Here is a 23,084-nt window from a genome sequence, read left to right as displayed (position 1 = left end):
ACCATGAAGGAGGACATCATGGAGGTTACCACTTCTTCTCAGGTTAGGAAATGCATTTTACCAATGACAAATGTAATCTGATTAACATACAAAGACAAAATAAAACAGGGAAGTGTAGATGTAGCCGTGTAGCGCAGGATGTATAGTTTTCACCAAGGACATGGGGACAGCAAACGCATGTGGACAACACCTAGGTGCCATGCTGAGTGTGTGAGCCTCACTATAAGATGCTGCATGGCCAGCACAGCAGCATGCTGGGACCTCAGCCCTCATTAACAATGCTGCGGTGTGTACACTTAAAGTAGAGGCATGCAGCAAGCATTAGAGTGATGCGGATCCTGCTGGGCTGCAGATTGTAATCTCATCCGTCAGGTTTGAATTCTATCTAAACACACAAATACACATATTCTGTTTTTAGCATTCAGGTGGGGGGCCTGCATGTCAGCCTGCATTACAGCATAGTAGTCAGTGCCAGTGGCTGTATGGCAGCTGGAGCACACGCTCCTTCGGCAGCTGCACGAGAAAGAAGGGAGCAGTGCAACGGAAACAGTGATGAAAAAGGGAAATGTTGGGTTTCATATGGGCAATATCTGTTTCTGACGCGGTGCGGGCTGTAGAAAAGGCAAAGTCCATTACTCATGCTGGAAATGGCAGAGAAAGCAAATGTAGACCTGATTTGGGACCAGAGTCCCGGGGACGGTGACCTGGGATCACTAAATTCACAAAACATTTGGAGGCAGAGGCCGTCACCAAAGATATACTTTTTCCTAATCAAAATATGACCAACATCGATTGATCATCCTTCCTGCTGAAGGAATTCCGTTAAGTTGTTGTACACAACAGCAGTATTTCCCACGGGAAATAAAAGAATCCTATTTACCTGATGGTGGAATTGACGTGAGAACTCCAAGAAACTTTTTAATGAGAGCCGAGAGGAAGGTTCTCTCTTTTTTTGCCCTGAGGAAGACAGAAAGACTTGAAATCAGATCGAGCTCAGAAACTCATACAATACAAATATCTTGTCTTAGTCTGTATAGATCTACTGAACACTCGGGGAAAGAAAATATGATTTACTGCTCAGCTGCGTCAGCATCCATCTTATCAAATTTCTTCTTGATTAGATTCCAGAACTTCCGCAGCTTTGGAACTTTCTTCATTTCGTGTTGGAGTCTGGACTGCAAACATGACGGAAACAAATCAGCCAAGAGTTTAAATAAGGATTAGTGTCACAGCAAGGAGCCAATTTTTTTTCCTATGAAATTATCAAAACAACATCATTACTTGGTGTGCCAATACCCACCACAGAAGTTTAATTAGAGTAATAGTTTGACATCTTACTGGTATGAGGCACATCCACATGGGCAGAGAGATGAGCTGCTGCACCTGATCTCTGATCAAATCCACCTCCTGGGAGGGAGGCACACAGAGGGAGAAAAAGAACGAGAGAGGGAGTTGTCAAAATGTACTGTGCATGACAGATTTTCATTACACTTGGGCCCCTAATAAAAGTCTGCAACTAAAATATTTAGAGGCCTTTATGGGATATAATCAAAGAGCAGCAGGCTATCACAGCAGATTTTTAAGTGAGACATCTGCAGTGCTTCCCTGTGGTTTATCGCAGCTGTAGAGGATACAGAGAGCTGGCCTAGTCTGTACTGCCTTGTCTGCTACTGCCACCTAGTGGGCATTACGAATAATTGCCTTAAATTTCACATATCTTTAGTAAAACACTTCAGCATTGTTTCCATTATTATGGAAGGCATGAACGCATTATGTACTAAGGCAATATATCTCAATGAAAGAAATTTGATTAAAAAAAAAATTGGGTCACAACTTAACGATTTAAGAAAAGTGTTGGTCCTGAGACTGCTGCATTAACAACTGCTTTAAACCACATATACTAATAAAAATACAAGCTGATGACTACCAGTGCTCTATGTATTGGCATGAATACAACCATGCTCATTTATCTTGCTGGTCGCAAAATAAAACTCCCTTCTCCAGCGGGTTAGTCATTGGATTTTCGAATAATGTTACACACCAGACTGTTGAAGCAGTGATCCAGGAAGACCAGTAGCACGGTTTGTTCCTTCAGAGTAAGACCCGCCCCCTCGCCAGCCAGCACAGCTTCCATCACACATTTGAAGAAGAATGGGAAATGGCTGGGCTCCTTCTTGAACACCTGACAAACACCATGCAATAGAAAAGATAACGTTGTACAAATCCATCACCTTGAATGGTAGCTGCAGAGGTTGTGAATGAAGATTTTATAACTACAAGACAAACTACTTGATTTTTTTTTTTTTTTCACCTCCCAAGCTGGAACATTCTCTCTGAACTTCTCATTGACGATGCAGCAAATGGACATTAGATAGGCATTGCTGGACACCTCGGGAGTGTAGTTCACCCACAGGTAGTTTTCAAGGTATTGGCTAAAAGATGAGAAAAATGATAAATTAATATCTATCCACCAATTGGTGTTGCTCGATAAGTAGAGTAAAGAGGAAGAAGTAAAATATTTCACCTGAATTCAAGCAGCATAATTTTCCTGATGGCAAATCTGAAAAAATACAAGATAGAAGGTCATAAGCAGATACGAGTAAAAAGTGTAACTTCCTTGTTTTTATTGTATTTTAAATGCAATTTTAATTTCTTCTTAATATCTTAACATGAATGTATTCCTATGCCTTTGTAAAGCAGAGTCTGAATGGTGCTATAGAAATAAACTGGCCTAGCTTTCATAACATAAAAAATGGCAGTTAATTTGCTGTACATTCACTTACTTGGACTTGAGAATCTCTTTTTCATAAACATCCTCCATCACCTAAAGAAACAGGAAACATGTCATGTTGAAAACACGAGTTTCTGCGTAAGGTAGAGTTCACTGTCACTATACACCTCTCGACCATTTTACTGTGTGAAACATAACGATGATGATGGAAAGACATTTTGGTGAACAGCATGATGAATATTGGATACCGTGTGAGATGTTTGGAACTGAAGTAGTTCAACTGTAAAACATATATGAGGGGCAAGCAAAACATTCTAAAACTGCTCCTGTTATAGCTTTGTGAATAAGCTACAATAGGAGCAGTGGAATCAGCACCCGAGTTACACATGTTTTTGTGAGCAGTATTACACGCCCATTTGTGAATTCACCATTGATCCGAGCAGAGCGTTTACGTAACATTCCGTGTCAAACTCTGGAAACCGGCAGCAGAGATCCTTGAAATGCTTCAATATGCTTACAGCGACGAAGAAACCAGCTGGCGAGGTGTTTTGAGGGCCATTCATGTCTCAAGAGGGGTAGAACGTCGCTGTTGAAGACCGAAGAAGGTCATTCAGGTCAGGAGCACAACCGGGTGGGTATATTCTTTGACCATCGTGGGGGAGTGTGCTGTGAATTCATCCCTCAAAATCTGACACAACATTTGATGTGCACTCTCTGCTCAAGTTTCGGGTCCATGGTGAAATCGCAAATGCACAGATGCCAAAGGTCACAAAAACATGTGCAACTCAGGTGCCGATTTGATCTAACGACGTAACTTGTAACATTTAGAAAGATTACATCTTCCTCCTGCACGTCACGATGCTCCGTTTGTGCGCAACAGAAGCCGGGTCGAAACTTTTGGATCCAACCTCGTACACTTAACACTTCCAAGATGCAGAGAGACGCTTACAACTCACCTTTGGGTCAAATGGTAGTTTATTCTTTGCATGAGGAGCCCAATATTTATTGGCCAACTGAAAGAAAGACAAGAAAAGCATTAATACGATTCAAACTGGCAGCAGCAGCATTAACAAACAACGGTAATTAATCAACACAGGAAGTACAAATGATTACAGGTCGGTGTATAAGTGGAGGACTGGGGAAGTTGTCTTTTTTGCAATTCTGATGAACTAATCGTGATTTTACAGGTGTACTCTGCACGGGGAGACTACAACACACTGCTGAACCACAGACGGAGTGTTTAATCGGTGTGATTACCTGCGTGACATATTCGGCATTTATCTGAGACACAGACGGCGCTGCAGCCTTTTTAGCGGGGGTTTCTTTCTCCGTGGTGGCCATCTCAAGCGGCTACGACGACGACTGTGGGAACTAAAAAAAAATAAATAAATAGAGAATAGAGAGAATTTATTGTTTGAGAGCTGCAGAAGCGAGCCAACAAAACGACTTTAAAAATACGGGCCGGCAGTACAAATGCAGAAAGTAGTAGTAAGAAAGTTAGAAAGCTCAGTTTAAAAGTTTAGTAAGGTAAGTTAATTGGTAAAGAGCGGGAGTATGTGCAGTTCCAAGTTTCCGGTCCGATACTTTAATAAACGTCTTATCGGCGTCTTACGTCTGAATGTTAGCTTTCACAATGAGGTGAGCTAAGCTAATTAGCACAACTAACAATACGCATGACTCAGTTTGATAACATTGCTGTTACTGATCTGGTGTAACGTTACCGAAATATGTGACAAAGGAAGTTCACTGACCTTGATATTTAATCCAGCATGAGTACAACTGCCGCTTGACAGTTTGTTTGAGCATGTACACAACCAAAACGCGCTGTGTGCGACTGACTTCCTCGAATGGGTACGTCCCTTTTTGCCGGCCCCGGAAACAAACAAAAAAAAGCCTTTCTTTCGTTCCGCTTCGTTCCGTTCCGGTTTCCTATTTGTGACAACATCTGCCGACAACTATCATCTGTATAAACTTTGTGTAAGTTTAGTCAACATTTTTTTTTTTTAAAGACAGCACAAGAAAAAACACGTATGGAACATATTTTGAGTCAAATACCACAAGAGTATAGTTTATTATAAAAAAAAATTAGAAATTGCTATGTCAATAAATGTACACCTGAATAAATCTAACAAAGACGTAAACAATACCAAAAAGAACACATTTCAAATTGTATCAAATATTTAAAAAAAAACATGTTAAAATTATGACATACTTTATACACACAATAATGATTAATAATGATAAACAATGATTCAAATACCGACACAAGCCATGTTAAATACAAAAATCCACCGTTAAACAACATTGTTTTGACTGTCAATGAGTCAGCTGGTGTGTTCTGACATGTGCGGACTGTGTAAAAGCTTTGCCACAAATGCCACACCTGAACGGCCTCTGGCCTGTATGGACAAGATAATGCCTTTTAAGCTTAGAGGGAGACACAAACGTTTTGAAGCAAATGTCACAATGATTCTTATGGGCTGACTCTGTCGTTCGAAATTGATCATGAGTTGAACAAATGTGTTGCTTAAGATCGAGTTCACTCTCAAAACTTGTCGTGCACTTGTCACACTCGAGCACGGTTAGCGGTTCGCACCAGTAGTCGTTTGGCTGCATTTGATTATCGACCACGGAGCTCTCAAATTCACCACTGAACACCTGGTTGCTTTCTGAAATAGGCTGACGTGATATTTCTTCGTTACGTGCATCACCCTCGTGCTGATGTGGCACGAGCGGAGTTGCCATGTTTTGATTTTGGACAATGTTATTAATTTCAAAGGCGAGTTCAGAGGAGAATGAATAACTATCATAATCTGTAGCCAGATTACAGTTTTCTCTTTGCTTTTCCTCCGATTCAAAATTCTCCTCTTTCAAGCCAACGTCTGTCACTGCCAGCCATTCAGTGTCTATTGCCTCTGAGCCATAAACTAAATCTGTATCGATACACGGGTAATGACCAACACCGGTATGTTGTGTCTCCTGCTGTTCTGTCGTTGCATTCACGTTGAAATCTGTACGGTCGGTAAGGTTTTCGCTGCACTCGTCCCGTAGCTGATGGCTGTGCATCACCTCGCTTTGAATGCAATCTGAGCTCCTGTTACTTTGTCTGCATCTTTGCTCATGAACCTTCAGATGACCCTTTTGAGTGAAGGCTTTGTCGCACAAAGCGCACCTGTATGGCCTTATCCCCGAGTGAGTCACCAAGTGCCTCGAGAGCTTGTACGGGGAGGTGAAGTTCTTGGAGCATATTCTGCATATGTGACGCTTCGTTTTTTCACAAGTTGTGTTACTTTTAGAGTTGTCCTTGAAGAGGCTGTTCACTTCTGGGGCGGATCTATCGCGCCTGCTGCAGGGTAGTGCGTTTACTCCATAACTGACAAGTGGAAAACTTGAAAGAGGAGACTCCGTGTTCACGGACTTTTTCCGAGATGGGATACGAACAGTGATCCTGGGATAAATCTGCTGTTGATTCTTCGCTCCCCCTTTTCTGATGATGCCCTGCTGGCTGAGCGGCCTGTATGGGTTCATCTTTAAGTGGGTGCTTTCATGGGTTTTCAGATGTGAAGCTTGTCTGAATGACTTCCTACAAACAGGACAGTGAAATGGTTTCAAACCTGTGTGTACCATCTCATGTCGTTGTAATTTAGAGGCACTCGGAAAACACTTGAGGCACTGGTGGCACTTGTGTCGTACGTTGCCCGTATTTTGCTTTGATTTCGCAGTCTGTGTCCTTTTCACACGCAATTCGGAGACCTCTCCCGTGTGCACAACCTCCTTTTCCTTCGACGTGTGCAGCAACAGTTTGTTCTCCGGTTCTCTGTTGTCGTTAGTTAGCGCACTTGTCAGAGAGGTCTGATCCGTGTGCGGCACAGAGACTGCATCACTGTCTCTCTGAAAATCTTTCTTTTGCAATAACCTTGCCCGAACTGGGACGTCCGCTGCCATCTTTGTGTTAAACCCGCCAACTCTGGAAGGCGGCCGGTTGATATACATTGACCGCTGTTTGTGATACCTAGACCACATGTGAGTGCGCCAATGGACCCTCAGGTGTGTTTTCTGGCGGAATTTCTTTCCACATATCTCACAGCCAAAAGGCCTTTGCCCAGTGTGAGTCATTATGTGTCTCTGAAGTTTTGACGAAGAAGGAAAGCATTTTGAACATGTATGGCACTGATGTAAAGCGTTCATTCTCAGCTGCTTGCCGGTGGAGTAGAGGGTTTCCTTCTGATGTTCTGCTGACGCAATCCAGCCAGCATCCTGAGGAAGAGCTCCATCGTAATCAGTATTAATTCCACCCCACGTTTCTGGTTTAACAGCGATGTTCAGGGCGATGCCGGAGTCAGGTGAACGATTTACCGCTTCAGAATTGGACATTTTCACATTATTAATGTTTTTCACACGGGTCGGACTTCCTGATTCTCTTCGGTCCCGATGAATTTTGAGATGTCGTATTAAATTAACTTCCAACCGAAACGATCTGCTGCACATCCCACACCGGAACGGTTTCAAGCCTTTACGGCTCGTGTGTTGCTGCTCTTGTTCATTCAACTTATGACAAATACTTGAATTTAAGGGCTGCTCTGGTTTTACGACCGCATGTGACTTGATTTCAGTGTCCTTCAGGTCCTGCACAGCATTTACGCTTATTTTACACTGCAGCTCCAGCTCCACTGAGGAATTCACAGGAGCGCGATGGATGGGTTGTTGCTGAAATGATGACGGAGGCTGCGAATCTGAGGTTTGACTCCCATTACAAAGTTTCTGCTTTTTCTGTGCAATACCTGCAGAAAGCGAACATTTATTCGAGACACTTAAATGGGATTTCAAGTGTACCTTCTGCGTGAAGGCCTTCCAGCAGATCGTACACGAGTAGGGTTTCTGTCCTGTATGAATAAGAAAATGCCTTCGCAATTTGGACGGCGAACAGAAGGTTTTGAGACATTTGGGACACTCGTGTTTCAGAGTGACTTTGCTTTTCCTGGAGGTCAGCTCTGGCAACACCAAGCGCACTCTCGAATTTGTCGTTTTCGAAGAAATCTGATGCCACCCTCCATCACTTTCACGTTGTTTTGGTTTGTTATGAGTTGGGGAGTGAATCCAAAGCTGAAGAGGTGAGGAAAACGACTTGAAGCAGACTTTGCACGTATATCCATTCGGTGAGTATTTCACAGACGCGTCCATGTTTGCAAAATCAACTCGCTCAGGAGGCACCGGACCCACAATATACGATGTCGCCGAGCCATCATGTGGCATATTTTCAGGTGGGTTCCCAATTTTATGAACAAATTCATCAGTCCCAATGTCCGGATTCCACCGAGAGGCCACAGAGGACGGCGCGGTCGATGGCAGTGTGTTGTAATGACTCCTGCCGTGAGCGTCGATCCCCGCGGCTGCTTCCACACAGCTCGGTCGGTTCTCCGTTAAAATCCCATCCCGCGGAGACTCTTTTGGAAGCCCTGAACGGTGGACTTTCTCCAGGTGCGTTTTCAAATGCGCAGACTGCGTGAAGGCTTTTCCGCACGCGTTACACGCGAACGGCTTCTGACCGGTGTGGATGACGTGATGTCGTTGGAGTTTATACGGTGACGGGAAAGATTTGGGACACACAGCGCAGCGATGCATTTTCAAATCACCACCTCAGTGATTTTTTTTTTTTCTTCCAGTCGGTGAATCTCTCACTGGACAAAAGGCACAAAAAAATAAATAAATATATATATATATATATGTATATATATATATGGCGTTAAAATTCGAGCAGGCAATTGAGTGCTTCTGACATCAGTGATTACATTGTGGTTATATAGTAACTAAAAGTGATTTAAAACGTCACGTGATATATATATATATATATATATATATATATATATATATATATATATAAAAAAAGAGATTGTTTAAACTGAATTTAAACTAGTGTATAATATCGATATCCCCTACAACATGTTTCTGGAAAAAAAAAAAAAAAAAAAAGCAACACCTTATTTTCCAAACGTGAAACTAACACCTACCAAAAACACAGGGATTTATCAAACGCGGTGACAACAGAGCCGACAATTTGCAACAAACCTTTTTGACCAGCTGAACCCCCGAAGCTTCGTTGGTCCATGAGTGAACGATACTTCGTACGTTTGGGGTCCTTTCGCAACTATTTGTGAGAATGTGTGCGGCTAATTAGCTTCGTTGCTAACGATAACATAACATCTGACGTCACCCCGGAGGGGACGTGCGTACATCTTTAAAATCGCACCGTGGGAAACAAAGATTTAAGGTTCCGATCCGTGGCAGACCTGCAGATGTGAGGACATCTCAATCCGTGAATATTATGAATAGTATATAGATTATTATACGTTGTTTTCGTGATTTTTTTTCTCCCTAGGATTGATAAAGGATATGCTATGTTATATAATTATATTAAAATGATAAAGCTACCCATAGTTTATTATTAAAAAAAAAAAAAAAACAGCCCTGCAAACGATGTGCTACAAATAGAAAATTATTAAATGTTGCTCAAAAACAAATTTTTTTTATAAATATATTAAGGAAAAACTCAAGACCTGCATGTTTCTAACTCTGGTCAACAACATAGAATATTGTCAATTTAAGAGTAGTCATACCTCTGTACAAATTTTGTAAATCTGGCTTCCACCTTTTTTAAAGGAGGCTGCACAATACAGGAATGCCACTAGGCCTCTAGGGCTGGATGCAACTATCAGACTATTAATTGATGAGTCGATCAACAGAAAATGAATTGCCAACAATGTTGACAATTAATTATGGATTAAATTTGATATAACAAAAATACCCACAATTTTGTTCCACATTTTCAAAAGTGAGTGTCCTTTTCTGTTTAATATCACTGTGATTATCTTTGGGCTTTGGTCTGACCACACAAACAATTCAATTTATTTAGCAAATGAGGAACTGATAAAATAGAAAAAAAGACAGATTAACAGATTGTTCAGATCTGCATTTCATTAAAGTGTTTGAGTCCTCGTGTTATTGTTTTTTTCACATGCTGGCTCATTATCATTAAGATCATAATAAGATAATTATACATCTTATGTTGCTTGTCTTAAATTACAAATGATTCTACTCAAGCTATGATGTTAAATACTGTACAAGTAGAACTGAAAGCTTTTACGTGTTTGAATTGCAGTGTTTACATTGACCACGAGAGGGCGGCAGACACCATTCAATAGCATGTGTTGGCTCGCCAGTGCGGCAGATGGAGAAAGTTTCTGTAAGCCAGTGCTGTGACCATAAAGACATGCTTTCACAATACGTCAAGGGAAGAAAACAATACATTATAAAACAAAACGGATTCAAACATGAAAACAAACAAACCACAGTCAGTGATGCAGGCGGACTACAATGTGAGCAGGCGTGTAATGCGGCTAGGCCGCTCCGGAGCTGGACTCCTCTACTGTAGCCCACTGCTGTGGGGAAAGAGAGTCACACACATCAGCCGGTTTTGCCTAAAGGAAGAAACACACAGTTAAAGTCCATGTGCAAGGCCACAATGACAAGGGCCGCAGGCTGGCACACTGCACACAAAGGACAATATTAGCCACAACAGCCAGTTTGTTTGCGGAGTGGTTGCAGGTCAGCTTTGTAGAAAATGTACATTTGACAAAACACGAGAAAAAATAAATGTCACCCTGTCTTTATTCATCTTGTGAGGGAGCACAGTGGTAAGGACGCAAAGAAGTGTGTCGGCCAAAGGCCATCACATCGGTTATGATGAGGTTGTGAATATATACTTGTGGCTTTGCCTGCGTCTGTATGAAAACATGTCCGCTGAAAGACAAAATGTAATGTTTAGTGTGTGATCGACAAGTGGTCGCTGCGCAATGAATTCTAGTGGCCGTGCTAATGTGTTTACTGAAAAGCTGAGTCTTGTATTTTAATGTGTAGGTGGCTATGTGTGATTTATTGCACTGTTGCTGCTGCTGTTGTTGTTGTTCCACTGTCAAAAAGAGCTGAAAATCTTTGTGTTGTAACAATAAATTTAAAGCCAGTGCTTATATGATGTGTAATTGAAACAGATTTGCATAGGCTGACGTGTGCCGTTTCAAAATTTTTCATTGCTTAATTTGAACAATTCTCAATCTTCCTTATGAACCAGTAAATAAGGGACAGTGCTGAGCGTGCATGTTTTCTCAGCACAGTTTTAATTGACAACAGGCTGATTGGCATTCAAGCTGTCAGACACGTTCAGAAAAAACAAACAAACAACAAAGACAATTGACAAAGGAAACATTTTACTTTGGCTTTGCATTTTTGCCAGATCTGTGGCTTTAAAACAGCTACATTTATTGAAAACATTTAAATATAATCAAGTATTTGTGGATGCAATTTATGTAGAAGTACAGAATGAAAACAATGTATAAAGAACACCCAAATGTTGGTGCTGATTTGATATCTCTGTCATTCAAAAATGCAGACCCTCCCTCTGGTGGGGCTCTTTAAAACTAAACAAGTGAACATTAACACACACTGTATATTTATGGGGCATTGGCTTGCTCGCTCTCATAAATAATTGCTTGTTTATGCTTTTTCATTCCCTCAATAAAAATCTTCAGGCTCTATTGGCTCCCTCTATTGTTCAATTTTTTAAAACAACAATCAAAACAACATTGTGGTGGGTGAAGATCAATATCGCCCACTCCACTCCGATGCCATCACAGGCGCGATGAAGAGAATAGCCGGAGTGAAGATGCATTCCAACTCAGATCATCAATACGGTTCATGATCTTTGAGAAAAGAAATGTTCCAGGAGCAATGGTTAATAGTGTTATTTTCTTCCCACATTGTCACCCTGTGTCCACTGACAACCGCCCAACACAATCACAAACACACACACACACACACACACACACACACTCGCCCTGCAGCGGTGTGTGGTGGCGTTCTTCTCCTATTAACCAGGCTGCCTTAGAATCAATAGAAAACATAAAGAGGCTTAATCTTTTCAGGTGCTTGGCGCTGATTGCCTATTACACAATAATAACACACCCTGAGTCCTATGGAGCATGAGGGAGACAAAACACACTCACCTCATCCCGACACATTACACACGGCCACAAAGCAGTCACACAGTAAATCTATAGGTTTACAACTGAACAGATGGTGTCAGCGGTGGTGCTAGGCCTTTATGAGGGGTGGTAGCTGGCGTGCTAAGAGACATTCCAGCAGAAACAGTGGGATATCAGGGGATACAGTTTATCGCCTCGTGGAATGAGACACTGCCTGTGTCTCCCTTTGCAGACTATGGTCTCCACTCCTCTGCTATGTAGCTTTAGGTTATAGACGTTCCGCAAGATTCGTCTCAGAGGTAGAGTAACAGCTGCTGCACTCAACAACTCCAGTAGAGGACAAAGTGGATTATTGGCCCAAGTTCTGGCGTGTGAAGTGGAATAAACACATACTCCAAACCGCACGCTGTCAAAACCACTTGGAGATACATATGGCTTTGCATTTCAACAATCAGCTGCACTGCAGTCAATGTTAATGAGTAGTTATGCCGTTTTTCTGTTCCACAGTCACTGATGTCCCACTGGAAGTTATTAGGTGTTGGACTGTCACAGTCGTTCCTCCAGAAAAGCCCCGATGAATTCCAGTGCTGTGGATGGCTGGAGTCTGGTTGTTGGCTCTGGCTGTGTCTCTATAAACTGAGCCAGCAGGACAGGTGGAAGATCTGGGAGTCAGGCAAGTCCAGGACTGGAACCAGGGCCACGGATGGACCGGACTCCGCGAGGGACCTTCTCAAACTTTCTTCGAGCCCTGCAAGGCGGAGGTGGGGAGGGAGATAAAGGGGTGAGAGAAGACAAAGAGTTTCATAAGAACTTCAGCTCGAGTTGGACATGTAGCTGTCTCACTGGGACACTTAACCCTTTGACCAGCCAACACAGGGCCTGTTTACAAATCATTGGCCTTCTTGAATACTTGGCAGATTGCAGCCCCTCTCCCCCACCCCGTTCATCTCCCTGCAGTGCAGACATATGGTCAGCAAGAACTGAACTCTCGGCCTCCTCTCCCAAATTTGCACATTGAGCCATTTATGCCCAAACACACATGCACACATAAGGAAGGGGGAGTTCTCAATTTGCCCTTTTGGACAATTGAGCAGCTTGTTGGGGGTATCCAGTGGAATTGATCCTCTGTCCTGTTGAGTTGGGATGTTAGGAAGCTGTGTTGGGACTGCCACTCAGCTTTACTGGGGATGAGAGACATTGTTAGTGTGTGTGTGTGTGTGTGTGTGTGTATGTGTGTGTGTGTGTGTGTGTGTGTGTGTGTGCGCGCGCGCGCGCGCGCGCGCGTGTGTGGCCCGACTACAGACGGACAGTGGACATGTGAGAATTCATTGAGTGTCTCGGAGCCCGGTCTCGATGACAGCCTGTCTATTTAGCAGCAGCCAGCTGGGATGTTGCCCTTCCCTCTGCTGCTCTGTGCACTAATTGGTCACAAGTGTTCCTGTCTCACGGTCGACTGTCCCGCCTTATTTCTTCTGATTTTACCAGCGTGTTGGAACGGGACTTGGGTGTGGTCACTGTGATCTGGCATCGTGGTCACAACGGAGTTACACACGTGGGAAAGCCTGCTGCGTCACAGTGCTATCACTATTACGAATGTCAATCCAGTTACATTCACAATGACATCTGTCCAACAGAATGCACGTCAAAATGTAATTCCTGATCACTTATCTCGAGTCTCAGTGGACAAACACACACGAATGCTCTTTTAATAACCTCTACTAGTACTTTGGTACTCTCTCTGACATTTGTGCGAGCTTATAGAAAAAATAAATCAGGACGTAGAGGTTACAGGAGCCATTAAATAAGCCTCATTCTCTTTGATTTGAAGCACACGCAGCATGCCAAACATCCCTACAAAGAGCCCCCACACCCTAATTAGCTAATATGCACTACAGCTTAAAATGCCCCCACAGCACAAAGGGCCTTTTTTGGAGGGCATTAAAATCCTAAATATGTGTTATCAGAGCATGCGGCACACCCTGGGAAGCAGGATCCTCTGGAGGTGGCTAGCTGACAACTGAACGAGCTCCAGAGATCACAGACAGGGGATGGTTTTATTAAGAGAAGAAACACACCCTTCATCACACCTTGCGCACTACGCCTGTTTTATGTCAGGATGTTTTAATCTTTGTACCAACGGATGGGAAATAATTGCGCTTTCTCTCTTTGAGGATCTCTTTCAGTGTCTGTGCACACAGACGTGCCTGCTTATGCATGAATGAGGGGGGTGAAGGTGACATGAATGACCATGCAATTTTGTGTTCTTTTTTTTAAGTTAAAAACGAGCAAAAACACAGACCGCTTCCCTCCAATCCCACATAAATGCTTCTGTAAAAGCAAACAAAAATCCTGCGACCGCTTCCCAGTCCCTTTCCCTGGGTCTCTCAGCCCCCCTTTGGACAACCCGGGGAGCCTCATTGAGAGGCCCATTGGACAGAGGTTGGAAGATTCAAAAAGCCATCACATTAGCATAAGATGGGACTAAACCATCTACCCAAGAGGACCGGCCATTATTCTGCTTCACGGCAAACACACGGGGAGCTGAAAAGGCTGCGGTTAAAACTCGGTGTTTTTAAAACCAAACCTTCACTAATACCCGCAACACCCTTTTTATGCTAAACGTTAACAGCCATTTCTGTGTGAACTGATTCGCATATAAATATCGTAAGTGAACAGAAGGAGGTGTGTCAGTGAAGGCTGGGGTGGAGAGGAAGGAAAAGGATGGAATGGATGATGCCTGCTGGGTTTTATGGGCCTTTTAAGCAGTGACCAAGGCCCAGAGCCAGTAGTTTTTAGTTGTGCTACACTGACTTCCAAACTGGTCAAATTAACCGCTAAACGAGGTGGTAATTAGCCAGTTTTGGCTCACGAAAATTGTTAATTTGGTGCGAAGACAATAAAGAGAGAGGCTGAGGGACTTGGTGTGTGCAGTGGAGCCACAGAGGACTTGCTCACTTTTCTTGAAGCAGTTTTTCTATATCAACAACAAAATCACGTGATTTCTTGTATATAAAAGAAGCTGCACGGAAAAACAAAACCACAGAGAATTGTTGCATCCCTTCAAAGTTCTCCTCAGCTCTAATCATATTAAACCATATTCAAATTTGATGGTTACTTTGTAAAATAACGGATTTCTTTAATCATTGAATTTGTTTACATTTCATTCCTTACGGAGGTGCCTCCTTAAAAGTTCAAAGTTTTTGTTTAGTTGTGGGGGCCGATCTTTGCGAAAACCTCTCCATCGTAAGTAACAAGTTGCGACAAGATGTTTAAAGGTTTCATTTGAACCATATGTCATGTCTATCAACTGTGAATCCCAACGCAAGTCAACGACGGAGGGGGTGTGCAGTCACATTTTGCCCCGGTGTTGTCTGTCTGTCTGCTCGCTGACAGCGGCGGTTGCAAAGGCTGTGACTGCTAGCGCCAGAGGTGTTACTTTTCCTCCTTTGACTTTTTGGATCATCACCCAATGAGCATCGGCTGTGACCCATAAACATGCCCGTGGGTGAGCTTCCAGGGGGCCTTGCTGTGCGTGCATTGTAAGGTAACAGATTCCACGTCAGTGATGAGTCAGTAAATGGTTTAAGGGAAGCAGTCTGTGCAGTCAATAATCAAAGGAACATACATGTCAAGGGTAAAGGTCTGGGCTGCAACTGCTCCAGTTAACCATTGACCCAGTAACACAGTTAATGGTTTCTATTAAAATAACTAACATTTTGAAAGCATTTGACACGTTAAAGCTTCAGAAATTAGTTTTTCTATATCTATTGTAATGTAAATATGTATATATATTATAGATAAGTATAGATAGATTTGACATTTTAATAATATTCTTCCTTCCTGAAGCCACTTGCTCTTCTGTTGTAGATGACAGAAGAAACAAATGACAAGCATCATATATCGTGAAACAGTGTTCAGCAACAATTATATAATTAGACAACAAAACAAATAGCACTGTCGGTCTGACGTGCATATCAAGACATATTCCAAACAGATCAACCTTTTTCCCCATTCATTACTGGCAACCATACTTCATCCTCCCAACGATGAGTTATGTCAAAGCTAAAAGTGACAGTGAGATTGCTGCTTTGGCACGTATTCAAAAATGTTAATTGACTGCTTCAGTGATGACTTGACAACTGAGCCCGTGTGATCGATGTGCTCATTGCCCTTTTCCCTCCGAGAGAACATCTCTCAGGATAAAACAAATACCGCTCCACATTCGCCTTGACGAGAACCTAGAATCCTAGGAGCCGGAAACGGTGGCGTATAAAAGTGTAATGATGACAAAAGAGCGTGCCAGCTGCTCGGGTTACTGTACACAGTGCAGACACAACAAATGACTTACAATAATTAAACACAGGAAGAAGTGGAGATCCTCTGGAGACACTGTTTCCTTGAATACTTTATGTTGACTTAACCAATGTCAGCTCGAACTTTCTTTGAAAAGAGAGTGCAGAGAGAGACAGGCTGTCACTTTGTTTTCATTAATACAGCCGTGCGGAGCTCAACTTGCGAGAGCAGTGTCTCTCAGAAGTGTTGCGTTTAATGCAACGGTTTATTCAGGATAAATTCTCCTCATTAGTGTAAATAATAGATCATTTTAAATGTGTGTGTAGTGTCTTCAGTGAGATACAGTGACATACCTTTAACAATGTGCTGGGCCACTGAGTGGTTGCACTTGTAGAACACCCGAGCACACTGTGGCACCAGGTCACCATCCATCTTCTTCATGGCTGTCTTGAACGTAGCACCGACTTCTTCTGTTACATGCTTTACATCGGTGGCCTCCGGGCCATCAGCAGTCACAGCCAAGGAAAGTGAAAGTGAAGCACTGCGGCTGTCGGCAGACATTACAGTGTGGCACTCTATGGACCCGCACGCCACCTTTGTAGTAATGTGACAGGAAGTCCTATTGGTGGGATCATCCTGGACCGCAGTGACGTGAAGCTCAACAGCTGCACCCTTGGGTAAGGCAGGTACCACGGCAACCAGCAACGGCGCGGGTTTGATCTCAGATTCCCACAATAAGTCCTGCAATGTAAAAAGATGGTATTCAAATGTACTGGGTGGCAAATTATATACTGTGTTGCGCTGCACACTACAATCAAATGTATTGCCCTCTTGCTGAGACGCACGCTGCGGTTTATGAACACAAACACTACTCCGAGAACATTATTGAAAAGCGCATCATAAAACTGCTACCACACGGCACTAGGACAGGCTTTTTACTTGACAGACTGACAGCCTATCAATTAATGTGGGGTGTGAGGTGACACTCGGTAATGATAGTGTACAAACAATTCAAAAAGAATCCATAGTGCTCGCAGCCACCCCACCATAAATAAAATTCACAAATGCATTCACTTTGAGCTGCATTTGCTAACATGCCAGATCCAATCAAAGATGACTTCTCACCTTTCTAAGAAGATCACTCACAACATGTTATGGCAGCTTCACCACACATTTAGTGGAAAAAACTGCCTCAATTTTCTCTCCAAGAGCCAAAATATCTTTATTTTTTTTCTCCTCTAGACTGAGGGCCATTACAACTAACAAAATGTCTTGGAGCAGTGCTACAATGTGGCCCTCTAATAATACTTGGCTGTGGCTTCATCTGCTAATGGGAGAGAAATGAGTGTTTTATATAACCGTCATTTCAGTCGGAGTCGATAGGGCAAAAACACTTAACCCCCTTTTCAATTTGCTGGATCAATTTTCATCCACTTACACCCCACTTCGTAAGTGCAGAATAATAACAGGTTACTTACATTTTATTTTGATATTCACTCACCAAAAAAAAAAAAAAAAAAAAAAAAAAAAAAAAAATCATTGACAAGAGCAAATGGCGGCTTCTTTGTCCCTTCAACAGACGGACCCGTCATGACCCAGTCCAGATTCAGTAGAGCAGCACTTACCTTCAGATTAAACTTGAGCAAACACATAATTGTGTATCAACAGCTAACCTTTCACCTTCAAGAATAAAAAAAATAAAATAAAGTGTCCTCAATGAGTTTGTGTGACGGGTTAAGATTTCTTTACTCTGCTGATTTTGAAAAAAAAAAAAGCTAGCTTGTAGTGATCAACAATAACAATCAAAGGAGCAGAACAATGACCATGTCAGCACAAGACCTCTTAGCATGTCAGACAAAGTGACAGCACACATACGTGTCCTATGCTTTGATAAATGTTATATTAGCACTTCTGGCACATGCTAGGTATTCTCCTAGAGGGAACTGCTCCTACACTTGTCAATTGTGATTGAACATGGAACGGAGAACGGGAACTGGGGGAGAGGCTTGACAGGGCAGGGAGGTCTTGCTCAGCCAGGCTTAAAGGCCACCCTGCAGGCCTTGGGTGCCGAGGCACTATACCCAACCGACCGTCTGCAAGGAGACCAGGGGACCGCAGCACTGCGCTCCAGCCTCTGGCGGGACTTTATTGTCGCAGCACAGTTGCTGAGTTTTTGTCAGAGCTGTCGGACGAGGTTACATCAGCCCCTTTTTGTTTCTTTATTAATGTATCCACCGCAATGTTACATTAGGTAGGAAGTTTGTTCAGCAGTTCTGTGGAGCTGTGTGAGCTGAAGGTGCAATACTGTGTGCACGTCATGCATTTATGTGTATGATGTGTGGCCGCCGCTCTATTACTGTGTGCTTCCCCGGCACTTTCATTCCTACCTGAGCGGAGATCATTAATTCAATTAATCCGATAAAATCCAAAGTTTGATATATGGTGGAGCTGAGTGCTGGAGTGGCAAGTTTGGAGGTGCTGGCAGGTGACAGAGTGTTTGTGTGTGTGTGTGTGTGTGTGTGTGTGTGTGTGTGTGTGTGTGTGTGTGTGTGTGTATGGAGGACTCTGTTCCGCTCCACACCAGCCACTTAACACAATCCATCTCATTACTTCATGCCACTTCAGTTCCAGGGCATGCAGCCATTCCCTCTGTGCTCTCTCACTCTGTAGGCAGCAGGTAAACCCATATAGTCTGATTCTGCTGCGCTCAGCTCTCTCCACTGATGGGGTGTGACCTGCTTCTCCTTATGTTTGTTTTCTTTCTCCCCACTTTCCTCCCTCTGACTCGCGTCCATGCGCCTGGAGCGTGTGGCGGGTTGGAGGGCCGAGAGGCGTGAAAGCCGAACGGTAAACACGGTAATAAGGAAGTGGTGTAAAGGCGGGGAACAGCGGGGAGCTGATGGGACTGCGCTGCTTAGCCAGTTCCCCTACATTTCCTGCCCAGCAGGATGCCTTCGCCATGTGGCTCTATGTCTCAGCACTTACTGTAGTGCTGTCAGTCTGCTATAATATCCCTTCCTATTCATTCCCTCATTCGCTCTCTTTTCTCAAGATTGCACTGTGAAGCTCGTCAGACAGTTCGCGTAAATGAAACACACAGGGCCATGTCAGTGGGGTGAAGAAAAGTTTAAGGACATGAGGGCATTTCAAAACCGCAGCAGTGGCCAGTTACTTGAAAAGTCTGAAGTAAGCAGGAAAAAAAAAAAAGTCTCTACACTGCAAATTCAGCACTAAAAACTATTCATCACTTATCAAAATCTAAAAAAAAACGATAAAATGTTTAAATCCCCCCCCCTTTGTCTAAAATAACGATGGTGTTTATAGCATTGTAGCCTAACTGAGTAAAAGACGATTTAAACCTGCTGTTTTCAGAATCCGACACACAGGGAGGTCTGTTTAACATTTATTGACTTATCACATCAAAATCCTCCTGTTCATCAAATCTTTCACACACACACACACACACACACACACACACACACACACACACACTCACACACACACTCGCATGCACACAGACCAACGGGCTCTTTGTGGTTTAATGCACCGTAAATACAATTTCACACTTGTAGCGACTCCAGTGTGCTCCCAATTAACCCTGCAAGCTTCTTCATCCACCTGATTAGAGAAATTATCAACGCATAACAACAACATGGCCCTGTGGCTTCACAGTCACACTTGGCATTGGTGTTTCTATGGTAAACATGCGTTTCACAGGTCTGGTGTCTGAAAAGTATACCCTCTCTATCTCTTCTATCTGTATATAAATGTGTAAGGCTGTATAATCAAAAATTCAGTTGTCTGGATATTGTTAGTGGTCATGAGTTTCTGTAAAAGCCCACATCTTCAGGATGCATTATAATGATCAAAAGCAAATGAACTGTAAATAAAAGTACAGTATAGTATAGCAATAAAATGCATTTAACAGTTTAATATGACATATATAATTACTACATTGTCAGTGAGTTTGATCAAATCAGGTATTTGGTATAAATGTGTCATTTATTTCTTGAAATATTCTAGGATTTTTTTTTATTGAGTTCAATAAATCTGTTTAGAAAATCTGAATGCCAAACACTGTCTGTGTCTTATGTACTCACATAAATACATCAGATGACACAAAATAAACTGTTGTGCAGCAACATACACGTATTTACATACAGCATTGTCTTCTCTGTCTCTTCTTCCTTTTCTTATTATCTCGCCCAGTAAAACACTTGATACCTTAGTTTTGAAAAAGGTTTTATAGATTAGGTATATTAGTTACTAATTTACAGTTATCACAGTTTTGTAAATTTGAATGGTCTGCATGTTTAAAGACACCATCACCTTAAAACTTACTGTATGTTATGCCATATTTCTTAGTGTTACTTCTGTTCTCTGAGAGAGTTGCTCTATGGTGTGTGGCCAACTATGGTATGAGTTAAACACCATAATTACAGTCAATTCAAATGGGCACTGGTGCTTTGTGTAATCTGAACACTGGTAAAGAGCATTTCAACAAGTTTGGGGTTAAGCAGTAACTTACACCACATCGACTCTCCGTATATTTTCTCTGCTGTGCTCCATAAATCTGCACTTACATCGGAAGAGAGGTCAAAGTGGAAGACGACCTGTCAAAGCCAGAGTCCTGTTCTTAAACCTGTTTACAGGTGAGGCACCCTGAGCTGTCAATTAGTGCTGCTTAATCTGGAAGTCAGATGAAACTAAAACGTGGTCTCCTGATAGAAACCCTGGGTCAGTAAAATGAATATTTTTCATTGTTCCGACACGCTGCTTGGAAGCACAGCAGATGGACGATGTTGTCCATCTTTGGTGACCTCTGACACGAAGCTCGTCTTGTCACCTCCCAAAGCTTTGCCCTTGATTAGCCCTGTTATCGGAAGGACTCGGTCTGTATGCTAAATTGGCACTACACTGTCAAGGCTTTTACGATGTCTATTCCTCTGTGAGTTACAATGAGGCAAAATGTGTCAAATAAATTAACTAAACGACACCGGCTCTTGACTTATATATGCAAACTGCAGGATACTGTATGTTTTGGAATTTAGAAATTAATACGTAACATTTGGGATCTTTGTAAATATTACTGCTGACTTTAAAAAACATTAAGTATTTTACATACTGCTGTACCTTAAAATATGTTGTGAAGTGACATAAAGTTGATATTCTCTATGCAGTCCTTAACACTTTCCCCCATCACACCGGGCCACATGTTGGAGGTGGGCTCCAGCCCCTCTCCCCGAGGCCCTATTCCCATGGCTAGACAGATTACTGTGGGAGGAGAAGGGCTGCCAAGGGAGACTGGAGCCCCTATTAGATGTGTGGAGCAGGGGTTGTAAGCCGGGGCGGTGGAATGGAGGGAAGGATGGAGGGAGGTTGCAGGAAAGAGGGGTGGGGAGGGGGGATAAGCTGCTCTGAGAGTTGAACCGAGCTCCAAAATGGTGTGTGGGGGCAAAGGATTAGGGAGGCTCTGAGGAAGACATCTGCTTCTGTGCCAAGCTCCACATTATCAAAGACACCAGCGTTTCCCACATCATCAACTTTTCATGAGTGCACTCACTGGTAAATATCAGTAGCAGCGGCTTGGGTCTCAAGGGGGTAGAGAGGGGCGAGGAACCTTCCCTTATTTCACAACTATAAAACACAATTCTGAAAGGCCTCACTGAAAAACTTGGATATCATATCAAGTTTCTCTTCTTTTACTTATTCATTGATGCATGGATCTTGCTGTCTTTTAATGCATTAAAGATGTGTTCATTGTATTTGGGGGTAACATTGTAAAAGTATGATCAATATTTCCTCTGCATCTATAATAAAACAGTCAAGACATTGATCTTTTTTCTTAACCACTGGCATATATTTCATAAACACAGCGGCTGACCTTCTCTTCCTCTGTGGCCCTCAGCATGCTCTCCCAGACTGCCCTGATCATCGGGATGTCTCGGTGCCTCGTGGTGTAGCAGTGGGCCTGGACAACATGAGCCAGAGTCAAGCCGCTGATCACAGCTTCCAGAACCTTCTTTACGTGGCTGAAGGACAAGTGGGCCTGCGTGTAGGCGCCAGCCTTTACCAATTGCATGGTACAGGGGACCAAGGCAATTTGACCGGCACAGAACACCAACTCATCAACCTACAGAGGAAAGCAGAGGAGGAAAACTATTAGGGTTGTTCTTGGTATGGTAAAAAACAAGATGAAGAGTTGACAGACACACATGCAACTCAGTGAAGCTAAATGCAAATGTTCGGATGTTAACGTGCTAACATGCTCACAATGACAGTGTCAACAAGTTGATTTTCAGCAGGTAACATTTAGCAAGTGATGACTGATGTAGAGCATTTCATCAAATGTAGCTCATTTACTTATTGAGTTTCAACAAATTGCAAAACTCCTGGCTCCACCGGAACGTGTGTTAAGTTATAAAGCAAAACATATTAATGCTTAATTAGACAGCTACGAACTTGACACTGCTATTCAATCAGAAACGTTGAAACAAGTCATCAAACTCCAAAGTTTTATTAAAAAAAAGTTCACTATTCAATGAGGTGTTATAATCAAATTAACATTAATTTAAGCATATGCTTGATTAGCAGCGCATTAATTAAAAAGGTTCAACCTCTCCATTTTTCAGCATCTTGTCACCAACAGTTCTCATTTCACAGCTCTAAAACAAGCAGCTATTCTGTGAGAAGCCTGCCAATACATCTCGGTGTCACCAATGTTATTTATATACATAATTAAGTATGTGATAATAAGCTCAATTCTCTGCTAAATACCTCTGTTAGAAATAAGCTTCATGAATAATGAAACCTGGGGAAAATCTATCTGTTTAATGCAGACCGACGAGTAGGGATGAGGTGTGGCATTAAGGAGGTCAGGTCTTTAGAGACCCTGCAGCTCGTCGGTGTTTGAGCTTGGATGGCATTAGCGCTGGACACTAACTGCTGGTCAATGCAAATAGATGCTGGTGATGTGTTGAGAATTGCAGAGACTCCGGAGCACATGCACATCTCCGGGGAGGATC

At 42.7% G+C, this 23,084-nt stretch overlaps 3 protein-coding genes across 4 annotated transcripts in view; all 3 read right to left on the bottom strand.

Moving 5' to 3' along the window:
- The window catches only part of aqr (aquarius intron-binding spliceosomal factor), a 52,603-nt gene extending 47,862 nt beyond the window's left edge, over positions 1 to 4,741 (bottom strand). Inside the window, exons 1-10 of the mRNA XM_069152499.1 lie at positions 4,483 to 4,741; positions 3,989 to 4,102; positions 3,688 to 3,744; positions 2,784 to 2,824; positions 2,525 to 2,560; positions 2,312 to 2,432; positions 2,042 to 2,182; positions 1,339 to 1,407; positions 1,075 to 1,175; positions 881 to 957 (exon numbers count right to left, since the gene is read on the bottom strand). Of these exons, the coding sequence (XP_069008600.1) occupies positions 881 to 957; positions 1,075 to 1,175; positions 1,339 to 1,407; positions 2,042 to 2,182; positions 2,312 to 2,432; positions 2,525 to 2,560; positions 2,784 to 2,824; positions 3,688 to 3,744; positions 3,989 to 4,072 (727 nt within the window). The 5' untranslated portion in view covers positions 4,073 to 4,102; positions 4,483 to 4,741. The remainder of the gene's footprint in view (positions 1 to 880; positions 958 to 1,074; positions 1,176 to 1,338; positions 1,408 to 2,041; positions 2,183 to 2,311; positions 2,433 to 2,524; positions 2,561 to 2,783; positions 2,825 to 3,687; positions 3,745 to 3,988; positions 4,103 to 4,482) is intronic.
- Positions 4,742 to 4,775: 34 nt separating this feature from the next.
- Positions 4,776 to 8,948, bottom strand: LOC138200075 (zinc finger protein 585A). The gene is made up of 2 exons (XM_069152500.1): positions 8,798 to 8,948; positions 4,776 to 8,409 (listed from the first exon to the last, which is right to left on the bottom strand). Exon 2 carries the CDS (start codon positions 8,351 to 8,353, stop codon positions 5,048 to 5,050), a length of 3,306 nt encoding a protein of 1,101 aa, XP_069008601.1. The 5' UTR covers positions 8,354 to 8,409; positions 8,798 to 8,948; the 3' UTR covers positions 4,776 to 5,047.
- A 1,472-nt stretch (positions 8,949 to 10,420) lies between these two features.
- dph6 (diphthamine biosynthesis 6) overlaps positions 10,421 to 23,084 on the bottom strand; it is a 55,928-nt gene continuing 43,264 nt past the window's right edge. For both annotated transcript variants that reach the window (XM_069152497.1, XM_069152498.1), the window contains 3 exons: positions 21,944 to 22,192; positions 16,413 to 16,800; positions 10,421 to 12,514 (listed from right to left, as the gene is read on the bottom strand). In XM_069152497.1, the coding sequence (XP_069008598.1) occupies positions 12,396 to 12,514; positions 16,413 to 16,800; positions 21,944 to 22,192 (756 nt within the window). In that variant the 3' untranslated portion in view covers positions 10,421 to 12,395. The remainder of the gene's footprint in view (positions 12,515 to 16,412; positions 16,801 to 21,943; positions 22,193 to 23,084) is intronic.

The sequence above is a fragment of the Embiotoca jacksoni genome, unplaced genomic scaffold (assembly GCF_022577435.1).
Source record: "Embiotoca jacksoni isolate LCO1_2020_lvr unplaced genomic scaffold, fEmbJac1.0.p SCAF_18, whole genome shotgun sequence".
Taxonomy (NCBI): domain Eukaryota; kingdom Metazoa; phylum Chordata; class Actinopteri; family Embiotocidae; genus Embiotoca; species Embiotoca jacksoni.
Note: the sequence above shows the minus strand (reverse complement) of the source record. Positions and strands in the feature narration are given on the sequence as shown.

Coding starts and splice junctions, on each gene's coding strand:
- LOC138200075 (XM_069152500.1), bottom strand. CDS start 8,353: ATGCATCGCTGCGCTGTGTGTCCCAAATCTTTCCCGTCACCGTATAAA.